Source organism: Arachis duranensis, chromosome 3 (assembly GCF_000817695.3).
Source record: "Arachis duranensis cultivar V14167 chromosome 3, aradu.V14167.gnm2.J7QH, whole genome shotgun sequence".
Classification (NCBI taxonomy): domain Eukaryota; kingdom Viridiplantae; phylum Streptophyta; class Magnoliopsida; order Fabales; family Fabaceae; genus Arachis; species Arachis duranensis.
The window spans coordinates 11,154,153-11,166,717 of NC_029774.3; the positions used below are offsets into that span (position 1 = coordinate 11,154,153).

The 12,565-nt window shown below is 32.8% G+C and overlaps 1 protein-coding gene across 1 annotated transcript; it reads right to left on the reverse strand.

Annotated features, from left to right (window-relative positions):
• Positions 1–839: 839 nt before the first annotated feature.
• On the reverse strand, positions 840–8,106 carry LOC107477616 (probable serine/threonine protein kinase IRE). Its single transcript, XM_052258140.1, has 17 exons — positions 7,694–8,106; positions 7,527–7,599; positions 7,226–7,402; positions 5,759–7,114; positions 5,400–5,572; positions 4,940–5,189; positions 4,577–4,669; positions 4,347–4,487; positions 4,142–4,234; positions 3,831–4,032; positions 3,430–3,515; positions 2,820–2,908; positions 2,163–2,214; positions 2,012–2,068; positions 1,761–1,916; positions 1,527–1,607; positions 840–1,361 (listed from the first exon to the last, which is right to left on the reverse strand). The coding sequence occupies exons 1-17, from the start codon at positions 8,104–8,106 to the stop codon at positions 1,272–1,274; spliced, it is 3,582 nt and encodes a 1,193-aa protein (XP_052114100.1). The 3' UTR covers positions 840–1,271.
• Positions 8,107–12,565: the final 4,459 nt, after the last annotated feature.

Here is a 12,565-nt window from a genome sequence, read left to right on the forward strand (position 1 = left end):
ATGGTAGAATTTAGAAAATGAAAACTGCTTATTAAGTGCAAAGTAAAGAAATTAAATTCGAATATTTGTTTCCTTTTTATGTAAGGAGCGATTAAGTAATTAGAGTAGTGTAATTATATTATTTTCTAATTAAGTGTTAAGTGATTTTACTTTTACTAATTAGACTTAATTATGAACTATAATATCATAACAGAATGATGATCCTTTTTTTAGAACGCTTCTGCAATTACATATTACCATTTGAAACTACATTAGATAAAAGACACACTGTATATTTATATTTAAAAATATACAATTTAAAGACATAATTTCAAACATGAATTTGAGTGAGTTATTGTTAAATTTTATTCTGCCTTCCGCGTGCTTTCTTTTCTTCTTGATGACCATGCATGCCAATCCTCAAACAAGAAATCTGGCAAGCTTTCCCCTCCCACGGGCAGGCAGGCATGCAGCTAGCTTCTTTGCTTTCGTTTTAATGCATTTCAGACGCGTATCACTCTAATCTAATGCATGCTAGAGCTTTATCTTTATTTTACGCGCGAGGGGAAGAAGATGAGATAAGAGAAGGACCTCTATCTCAGTCGAAAAAGATGCCTTCCACCAAAACCTGCACGCACGACAGTACTCTTCTCACCCATTATGACCACGACACATAAACTTCCATTTTATTATATCAGTCGAAGAAGGCACTCACTAGTCACGCGGGGCTGGGGGGAGATTAACACTTGGGACAAAAACAAATAAATACGTAAATTCATTAATTCATCACCTTTTTTCTTTTTAGTTTTAGTGTTCAAGTTTTACGAGGAAGGGCATGTTCAAAGCTTCCTATTATGTATGTACAAAGAATCAAGCTGCCTAAAACCTCCACAAAGAGATGCAATTGCCACAACAAAACCTTTACCAAAACTCATACACCTATTTCTAAACTTATATATACCTAATACTTTGTTCGGGGTTCAAACTAGCTTCGCTCCTGGCTTCTTTCTCCCCTTTTTCCTTCACCTAGAAAGCATAGGTGTATGGTCATATTTAAGATTTTCGGTGTAACTGTACCCTTCTACCTTCCAAAAGCACTCTGAGCAAGAGATAAAATCTTATTAACAGTCTCACTCGGTTCAAATCCTAAAAGAGCTTCTACACCGAAAGATGACAACAAACAAGTAGAACAACTTCTTGGGCCACATCACATTGCATCCAACATGAGACCAATAATACCCTCGTAGTCACACGAAGAAGGTAGGAGAAAATTACCACCCTATCTGGTGTTGTCATGAAACTGACGGATTGGAGTTGTTGGGCGATTCTTTGGAGTTCTTAATCACCAGATCATAATTGATAGATGCTAGCTGAGACAAGTTCTGCAAAAGAGATAATGGTGGAAGAGAAAATATTTTCGTTCATCATAAATGTATTGTGCATTGTAAAAGCAATAAACTATTTGCCACTACAAAATGCATAGTTTACATAAGATCTTGAATCAAATTATATTGACCAAAGTGAATACCAGGCTCGACCAATCTCACCTTAAATGAGAAATTGCTAAAGGAGTATTGCACCTCAAGAGGAGGAGCACTGAAATCTGCCAAACTACCACATTGATCACCCTGATAAACAAGTATTTCATTAGAAAACATCATGGCCAGAAGGTTGACAATTTAGTGCTACTACATTTAATAGATTATATCAGCTGAAATGTTTTTTAACACCCAGTTAGAAGTTCAATTTAAAAGGGTAGCAATATTTGACAATATTCTTACATCTTCATCTAATAAGTCGCTGCCAGAGGTGCTGCTTGTTTCACTAATGTCATCAAAGTCACTACCCCCAGTACAATGTTCATCCTCTGGATTCCAAATGTACCGGCTCATAAAATAACTTGTATCAAGAGCTTCAGCTGATGGTATGAACATAGCCTGAAACCAATTAAGATAGATCCCAAGTGTGATGATTCCAAAAGATACAGCAAAAACATATATAAAAGCTCTATAATAAACTAATAGATGTCAACCTTCTGCCTTGCTAAAGTATCCCAATTAATATCCTTGAAGAACGAGTGGCGTTTAACCTTCCATCAAAATTAAAGTTGTCATGGTCACATTTTTGTGCAGTATTTCAGTGTGCAAGTACCCTACTGCTTTTATGAGCAATAAATAACTTACCTCTGTAGCTCCTGTTGCACCTAACCTTTGGACTGGATTTTCATTCAATAATCTGAAAGAGACATACTGTCAGCCACATCAAACATGACATGAAACTTGAATATGTCGAGTTGAATGGAGAAGATTTCATTGATCAAAGACATGATTCATATTAGATCCTTGAGGGGATCTTAAAAGTGCAAAACATTATAAGCAGTTGAATGAACCATATACTGTCAAGTTCACTCAAACTGACATATTATGTGAACTTGGAAAGCATTTATTCTTATCGATTTCCAATTTGCATGTCAGAGTCTATTTGAAAATACAATATTAGTAGTGTTAATTGTTAAAATGGACAATCATCAACTTTTACTTTTGTCACAATTTACATTTATTCGTTTGGTTAATCCCCTCTAGATACATGCCTATGGTTAAAGCGACATAAAACATGACCAAAAAAAAAAGTGGCATTAAACAATGGGATGTGTGCATTCACAGCTATAAATTCCTCATCAGCATTCTTTAATTTACCCTTTTTCTTCTTTATGATATACCTTTCCAGATTTTATGCAGGTAAAGATTACAATGAGTAACTGTTCAATAGGATACTACTTTGATAGCATTGTCATGTTGAAACACCCAAAAAATGCATAATTTTACTTAAATAATACTTACTTGTTAATCAAATCATATGCTTCAAAGCTGATCTCCTCAGGAACCTTGGGCCATTGTATATCTCTGTTGATTATGTTATCAAAAATTTGCTGCCCAAAGAAAAAAAAAAGGAGAAAAAATTGCATAATGATCCATCCATATTCACATATATGGAAAAAAAAAAGTAATCGAAAGTTATTAGTCCCTTTTAAGTTCCAATAAATGCAAAGCAAAATATTTAATCAAGTTAAAAATCCATATAAGTTAACCATATAATAGACAGTAACCCAATGTCTTGATAAAAAAAGGCTGTAGCAACAGCATCCTATGGTTACTATGTGTTGGTTCTGTTCACCTATTAAAACAAAGTGTAAAAAATATCTTGCAGAGTCACCCAATTGGTAGTTTTTGAAGTATAAAAATATCTTGCACCATAACCATATTAAAACTAAGTGTAAAAAAATAAGGAGAGCATTAATTTGGCAAATTAAAAAAAAAAAAAAGGAGACAAAACTTAAGAGAAAGGCTGCCTGCTATCATTTAGAAATGCGGAAGAGGAGAAGAAAAGGGAATGTCATGTATCAACTCCTTTCATAGTCCTTAGAATCGGAAACATATCACAAAATCCTACCTGGGGATGTTCTGCATTGAATGGTGGAATACCCACAATAAGCTCATAAAGAATCACACCCACGGACCACCAATCTGCAGTTGCACCTGAGAGGAGAGCATGCAAATATACGGATGTAAGTCAAACAAAACGAGATAAAGAAAAAAAGTAAATAAAATGGTGACGCTAACTTCAAACCATTTTTGCATGTGAAATGATGTTTGGTTATCAAAATATAGGGCATTCTATGGAAAATGGACAAAAAAAATAACTTGACCTTTTTACCCTAAATCCATTCCAACTTTTATTTATTTCTCTGTTATGCCCATGAAACGTATACATTCTTTTAACGTGCAAATAACATATCTCTTTTTATATAATTTGTATTGTTTAATTGATGGATAAAGACATAAAGTGCCAACCATGTCCCATCCCAAGAAGTATTTCTGGTGCCAAATAATCTGGGGTGCCAACTATTGAATGCTTTCGACGTCCTTCCCTTTTAGAATAATGTTGAGGTTTTAGTTCATCATCTCCTAGAAAACCATTATTGTAAAATGATTGTGCTGATAAGTCATCTGTGCTGTTGATAAGACCAACTTTAGAGAGTCCAAAATCAGTCAACTGTAATCGAAGGTATTAGACAAATATTAGAGGCAGCAAATATTATTCTTGTTGGAGCATCTTAAGATGACAAGTTGAAACATGTAGTGATATACTCTTGAGTGCTAACCTTAATGTGACCATCTTGACCAATCAACAAGTTATCTGGCTTCAAATCTCTGTGAATCACATTTAAGGTATGCAAATACTCCAATGCAAGAACCTGTAGAATGAATAAGGAAAATAGAAAAATAAAGAACATAAGCACGGTTCTGCGAGAACTTATAGATATTCACAAGCAAAAGCCAACAAATTACAAAGGTTAATATGCTTACAACTTCTGCAATATAGACACGAGCCATATCTTCATCTAAGCAACCTAAATTTCTTAACAGAGAATAAAGATCTCCACCATTCAAATACTCCATAACCAGATAGAGATTTTCTCTACATGTGAAAGAGTAGAAAAATCGGACCTGTTCATCATAAATTCATGAACATCATATTAGTATTACCAATATGCAACAATTTCACATATTGATGCCACATTGCAAGTCCTGCTCACCACAAAAGGATTTCGAACAGATATGAGGATGTCTCGCTCAGCCAAAATACTTTGAACTGCATTTTTACGTATCATATCTGCCTTTTTCAAAACCTGCAAAAGTGAAAATTGAAAAGAAGTTTGTAACTTCTTTTTGTTTCTCTTTTTGTTGATTTGGCAAGAAGACTTTCTAATAATGTCTCTACTGAACGATAGCCAGTTGGCAATGCCAGACTGAAAAAAATAATCTTATGGTTCTAAACTTCAGCATATATGTTGTTACGAGGTACAATTCAACAAAAGGATTTATGGCATCATCTTATCTCAACTTTCTCTAACTTCCTTTTTGCAAAGCCAACAGGTCTACACAGTTAGGAAGCTAACCTTTATAGCAAATAAATCACCAGTTGCCCTTTTCCGGGCAAGAAAAACTCGTCCAAATGCACCCCTACTTATTGGCTTTATTATTTCAAAGTCTTCTATAGAGGTTCGGTCCTTGGAACAAGGATTAATTGGACTAGCACGAAGGCTACGTACAACTTCATCTTCCACTGCACTCTCTTCTTCAGCCATGATATTTGACGAGTCTACCTTTTCATCTTCTATCTGCCCACAAAGAGATATATATTTCTCCCTGTAAAATGAAGTTGCAATTTTGCAAGGCAAGGTTTAAGCATGCTGAAGGCAAAAGGAAACAAATAAAAAATAATAAAGGGGTAAAGTTATATTGAGCATTCCCGCAATAATGGTTTTAATGAATGCTAGAAATATCTAGTAGGCCCTTTTGAAATCACGAAATGTATGTTTGTACTAGAAATCCAACAGAAAAGTTGCAAGTGCTCACTGTAGAAGTTTCTCTATACGTCGTCCAAAAGTCTCCAGAATGAGGCCATCTACTTTTCTGTCTTGAATCGCATATTTCAGGTCTTCTAAGCGATCAAGCATAATCTCCAAAGAACTGTAGTCACAGGCATTCACATTTGCAACAGAACGAGCTATTTCCACTAGCTTATTAATCTGTCATTTGACAGTTTACTAATCAACCCCAAATTTGTACGTATATACTTAGTAGAAGAAATCCATGAATTACAAAACTTTTATGTATAAAGGTGATACATGTTCTTAGTTAATGTAATAAAATGTAATGTTTCTATGCATCACAATATATTCAATACAGAATAAAACTGACAGCCATATGTATACCTGGTCGTAACTCTCATATTCAGATATTGCTATTCTTCCACTTAATAACACTTCTATCTGACTGGTTCGTGGTGTTATCAAAGGGGATCTTGGTGTCAAGCTTCCAGTTGAAGATATTTTTGTCCCATGATCAGATTTTAAGTAGATATGCGGTTCACACGATATTTCGGATGGGAGGTGCACATCATCCATAACAAATGTATTGTCAGTTTCATTGGTAGAGTCAAGCATGTCTTCAGAGCATCTAGAAGAGATGTTATTTCTTTCTAAAGTTAACTCACTGAACTCTTCATGCACACTTGATGTAGACATTCTAGAAACCTCAAAACTGTCTCCTGCAATTTCGGTACTTTGGGTGCTTTTAGGTGTCCAGGATTCCAATATCTTTTCAATAGTATCAGAAACTCTTTCAAGCCGTTCATTTACAGTTAAACCTTTCAAATCACATCTATCAACAATTGTGCATATTCGAGAATGCTCCTCCACATGTACAATTGGTATTTCAACCTCACAAATTCTGCAGATCATTGAATCTTCATATGTTAGATTTTGTTGATCTCCCCAGAATCCCCAAGAACCCTTTCGTGTCCTTGATGATGACACAGAATGTTCAGGTTGACATGACATAGCATCCAAATTTTCAGAATTCTGTTCTTTGACCAGCGAATGATCCATATCACCTTTTGAGGGGAAATCTCCATCATCTTCATCCTTTTGCTTTTTGTCAATAGCTGCTGGAAACCTTTTCCAAGAAGCCATCCTATAGCTATTTGGAGTGGAACTATTTTTTGTTGTACTATCCTCCTCCGCATTGCCACTCATAACTCTTTGTTCGTTAGCTTGAGATTTCGTAGTCTTTAATTTGTTTTTCTCTTTTCCTTTTGACTTTTTCCGCAGGTCAGCCATGTCATGTCCACCAATTGGAGCATCAGCATTTTGCTGTGCAGCCTGCAACAGCTCCTCTGGATATACACCAAGATCGCTGAGCTGGTGAAGACCCAGAATGTGATCTTGTTCATAGCCACTTTCCTTGTGGAATTGCACAAGACGGGTGCAACGAGTGAGGATAAAAAGTAGGCGTGTGTGAGCTTGCTTGAGGATCCCCACAGGTAAATCTTGACGTTTGTCATCTAAATTTTGAACAATAGTTTCACACTTGACCCAAAATTCGGTAGCTGACATCTTTGAACATTGTCGAGCAACAATCAAGAGATCCTCCAAGCTCTCTGCCCATTCAGGATGAGACCCTGAAATTTTTTCAAGAATACCCACCAAATCTCCAGCAAAAGCACCCAAGTCCGAATCAACTTCTTCCTTCAATTTTTCGAACTTAACTCTAATTGCCACCATGACTTCCTACAGAAATATTTCATACAAATGTGTTGAGAAATTCATGTATTTTCAAAATCAATAAAACAACTAATAATAATGTGATAGTTTCAAGACGATAGATAAGGAATAATGTACCTCCATATGGCCTAATGCACGGTGTTTCCAAATTGGAAAAGGTCGAACACCTTTGGAGTTGAGTTCATGGGAAAAGCTTTTGATATCAGGTTGTGTCCTTCTGCGGCCACTTGTTGCACGCAGGATTGCCTGAAAACGTGGGGAATTCATTTCTTTGGCAAAAGCTGCATGATTACCCTGTTCCAACACACAACCTAATTAAGCTAAAACCTAGCTAAATTCCTCTAACTAATCTCTCGTTGAACCACGCCCAAAAACAATTACATACAATTCAAGATACAAATTAATTATTATACATCACCTCCAGAACAGGAAGCAGCTGAGAATGAGCCTTCAACGATTTGGATTGACTCCAATGAACTTTCTCCCCTAAACAACAACAATTAGGAATTTATCAAAAGAGAAAGAATGTTGTCGAATAATCCAATCAAAATAACGGAAATGCATGTGTACGGAAACGTACATGGTTCCTTAGTAGGTTTGGTTGTAGGAATGTGGTCAATGTTTGAGACGACGTCGTTTGTGAGAAAGGAAGAAGCGCCAACGGAGGAGCAATGGCGGAGAGGGGAAGAAGAAGAGCGAGTGCGAATTTGATTAAGCCCTAAAGAAGACGCGAGAAGAATGGAGGGTTCTCCGGAATCGCAATCCTGCATGTCTTTCTGCACCTTGCTTTGTTTTTGTTGTTGTTCTTGCTTCTCCTGCTGCAGCTTCTGCTGCTGCTTTTTATGTTCTTCCTCGGCCAATCTGTTTGCTTCGGCCTTAGATTTGGACTTCCTTCGGAACGGAATCGGAGGAATCTTCTGAAGCCTGAACTTGGCGGAAGAGGAAGAGGAAGAGAAGGAGGGGTCGGCGTGGCGTGGTGGCGTAGGTGTTGACGTCATGGCATTCTGAGTGATGAGAGAGAAAGTGAGAGAGAGTTAGGGGAAAGTGAGTGATTGAATGATTGATCGATGGAAGGGTGAGGGAATGGATCGTGGTGAGAGTTTTTCGCGGGAAAATTAAGAGGGAGAGATGTACGGAGGGAAGTTCGTTAGAGAATAACGAATACCATGTCTGATTTGTCAACGTGCTTCGCGGGAACCATGTAATGCAATGTATTAGCCTTCTTCCTATATTACGTGTCTATATATGTGCCTATTTATTTGTTTCTCCTTCTCACACTTGCATGTATCATGCTTGACAAATAGGATCATCCCATTTTGCTATTTATAGAATGCTTACAATTGTTCTTGTTAGGTTAGATTCTATGGAATGTTATTTTCAACATTTTCCTAGAATATCCATTGTCTAATCATCTTCTTGAGGAGTTCTTTAGAGAACCAAATTTTTAGTTAGGCTTCTTTTTACGATTTTGTTGTGCGACTAATTTTTTTTTAGTTGAATGAGCCCAAATATTTAAAAGAAATGGAATTCTCATTCACATGATTGAAATGTGTATGGAGTGATCCAATATTTAAAACTTAAAAAGTAATCATTAATTCATTATATTTAGTAGATAGATACACAGTGATCAATAAGTAGTAACCCTGATTTGGATAACAAGGAATCAAGGATGAAGGAGTCTTAAATTTGTATCTCATATTTTAGTCATTGGTCAACTTGTCTAAAAATGGAAATCCAAAGAAGTTATATATACTAGCTCCTCAACAGTCAACTATTTTTCTATTATTTTTAAGAAATTAATTTTTATATTTTTATTTTTAAAATTATAAATTTAATAAAATAATTTAAAATAAAGTAATTATTTATAAACATTATATAAGTTTATTTATTTATTTTTTCAATAGTTAGGGTTGAGATTCGAATTCGAAATCTCTAGGTAAAAATAAAAAGACTATATCATTTGAGTTATAAAGCAAAAATAAAACATTATATTCAAAGCATTCTCTATCTTTATGAATAATTCTAAATTTTATATTCAATTTATTAAATTATCTTTAATTTTATTACTTTTTTCAAATTATTAATTTATACTTTTATTATATTCCTTCATTGTATCATACATTATTATTTTTTTAGTATTATTCTCTATATGCATATCTGTCATTGTCTCAGCACAACTGTTATATTGCCTTATTCTTTTTTTTTTCTTCACCCACCTTTTCTTCACCCGATTGTAATTAATTATCATCAAGTACTATTATCACAATTTTTAATCTGATCTATCACTTTGATCTATAATCATCCATTATGTTAACTTTTATGAGTTGTTAAAGTGTTATTAAAAAAATTTATTTTTGTCTCTTTTAAATATCAAGATGTATAAAAATAATAGTTTTTTTATTAATGTGCGTGTTAAGTAATTTTATTGTTCTATTAATAAAAAATTTAAGACATAAAGCATTAAAAAATTTTGTTTAAATTATCAAATTTAATGTTAGTAATTCTAAAAAATAATATCTAAATATATTAATTTTAACTAATATAATAAAAATAGTATATTATTGTAAGTTTTTAACTAATAATTATAAATTTGTACAGAAGGTTGTTATTACTTTTCATATTTGACTGTTATTATATAAGTTTTAAGTTTGCTTTATTATACACATTAATTAAACTATAATTTATTATTTTATTTGTATATTTTGAAATAATGCGATCGTACTATAAGGATGACATTAGTTTTTATAACTAATACGAATCTTTTTACTATTTTATTTTTCATTTAAATACTATCTATAAAAAAATAATTACTTAAAGTAAAACATTATATAAAGAAAGATAGAAAACTTTTGAATTTATCATTTTGGTTTGTTTCTTAATTCTCACTTGATATTACTCAAATTTAATAGGTTGATGGTGGTGATTCTTTTTATTAATTTAAAAATTTTAACACCCTCTCTCTCTTTCTCTCTCTTAATTTTATTAAATATTTTTTTAGGTTAAAATATTTTTAACTTCCTTTATAATAAGTATTTTTTAAATTAGCTAATGCATAAAATATCACATCTTTTCATTTTATCTTACGTCGCTGCTCTCAGGCTCTCTTTCTCTCTCCTCTTTCAGACTCTTACCCAAACCTAGTCCCACACAGCCACACTCCCACTGTCTCAGTACTCTTAGCCTCACCTCAATTCCGATCGGCTCCACTTCCATCACCGGCGTTCACTCCACTGTCATCGGTTTCGTTTATGGTCGCGTCTCTTTTGTCGTGTCATAAGTTTGTTGTTTGACTCGTTTCCTCCAATTGTACGATCGTCGTCTCCTCCATCAACGCAATGGGCGGTGGTTGTCTTCTCCATAGACGCGGTAGTTGTCTCCTCTATCAGCGACTCAGCGCGTTTGTCGTCTCCTCCAACGACGCGATCATCTCCTCCAGCGGCGAGGTCGTCTCCTCCAGGCTCCAGCAGCTTGGTTGTCTCTTCTATCGGCGGTGGTCGTCTCCTCCAGCAGCTCCATCAGACCACGGCTCCTTCATCTTTATTGTCTCCATCGTATTCAACTCATCAGGTAATTTAATTTTAATTTTTAAATAATAAATCACCAGAATAAATTAAATATTATTTGTATACAAATATTTTTAAAGTACTAGAATCATTGTGTTATTGTGTAATAATTTATATTATTTCTTTCAAATTATTCTAATATGTTTTACTAATTTTCTCACTTGCTGTTTCTTAATAAAAATGAATGGTTGCTTATATAGTGGCAATTGAAACTTGCTATTTTAGTATGTTGAATTGTTGATTTTTACCAAGTGCTGTTTTATTAATTTTAGTGGGTTGTTTTATGAATTTTTTATATCTTGTTCTTAATTTTTTAGTTGTATCTTTAACTTAAAATAATTAAATTTAAATTTTATGTTATTATTATTTTTTTTGTTATTCAAGAGAATTTTTATTAATAATATTTTAGGAATAAATAGACTTAAATAGGTGAAAAATAAATTCTTGCATACTTATTTTTTTTTTATAAAAACAGGCAAACAAGATCTTAAAACAATTTTTTTAAATTACACAAATATATTCGATATCTGACCTCAAAAAATACAAATAACATATCTGATCTGATGAATGTAATGCGAATTAAATAAAATTTTAAGTTATATCTAATCAAATTTATATGCAGTCCTACGAAATTGGATTTTGTGGGTGTCGCTGGTTTTCTCTTATCAACTATGACCATGAGTGTGTGTAGATGAGCTCCCAAAAAGAGCTACTAGGAATAATATTGGCATGTTAAAGCTAACTTTGCCTAAAGCAATATGAATTGGTCTAATGGTTCTAAAAATCGAATCGATCATAAAATCGTTTTAATTATTAGTTTATTGATTTAATCGATTTGATCGTGGTTCAATTAAAAAAATTATTTTATAATAAAATAATAAATAAAATATAAATAAATATACTAAAATATAATTATAGTCTAATATAAACTTTAAAATATCATCCAAATTAAAAGTATTACATAAACCACAATATTATAATTTTTTGTAAATATAAATTCAAAAATCGAATAACAAAAAAATTATTATGTTATACCTGTGTTTAATATCTCATTTCTTGAGTGGATCATAGCAGTAGTGTAATTCAAACAGAAGCATTCTGAAGACAGGAATTAAATGCACCAAAATGAGTGGTATTTAAAATTTTTATTATTATTACATACAGGACGGAGCTTAGTTAAGACAAGGGGGGTTATGACTCCCCAAACTTTTATTAAAAAATTAGTAGTATTTCTTAAAAAATAGTTTAATTGGTTCAAATATTTTATTATGATTTAAAATACCAAAGTTCAATTTTCATCTCTTGTTTTTATTGCACAATAGTTTTTAATTTAAAACATTTAAACCTTGTTGGATTTGGACTGAACTGAGTGTATTCGCATCTCGCAGCTCTCTATTCAATAAGCAATATTCCATCTACTTTTGAGTTCAAATATAAAAAATTAGGTATTTTTTATTTATGTAATTTAATATTATTTTATATTTTACTGTTTATTTAATTTAATTTTTTATATGATAAAAAATATTAGAATATTCAATAAGTATTGATATAATTGTATTTGTATAAATTGATAAAAAAATTCAATAAATATTATAAATTTTAATATTTGTCCCTCTAACTTCTTTTTTACATATTTTACAGGATATATATTCAAATTTTTATATAAAATAATCATGAATAATCAAAGAATTGATGCATTTTTAGGAAGAAGGCTAATATTCAAGAAGGAAAACATATAAATTTTATAATATCAACACACGTAGATAGTTCTTCTACTTTAATGAATCACGAAAAAAGTGAGATATAACCTTCAAAAGTTCAAAGTGTTGTATCTGATAAGTTTGACCTTAATTTTTTGGAACGAGACTCTGAAAATCGGCTTTAAATTTGGCAA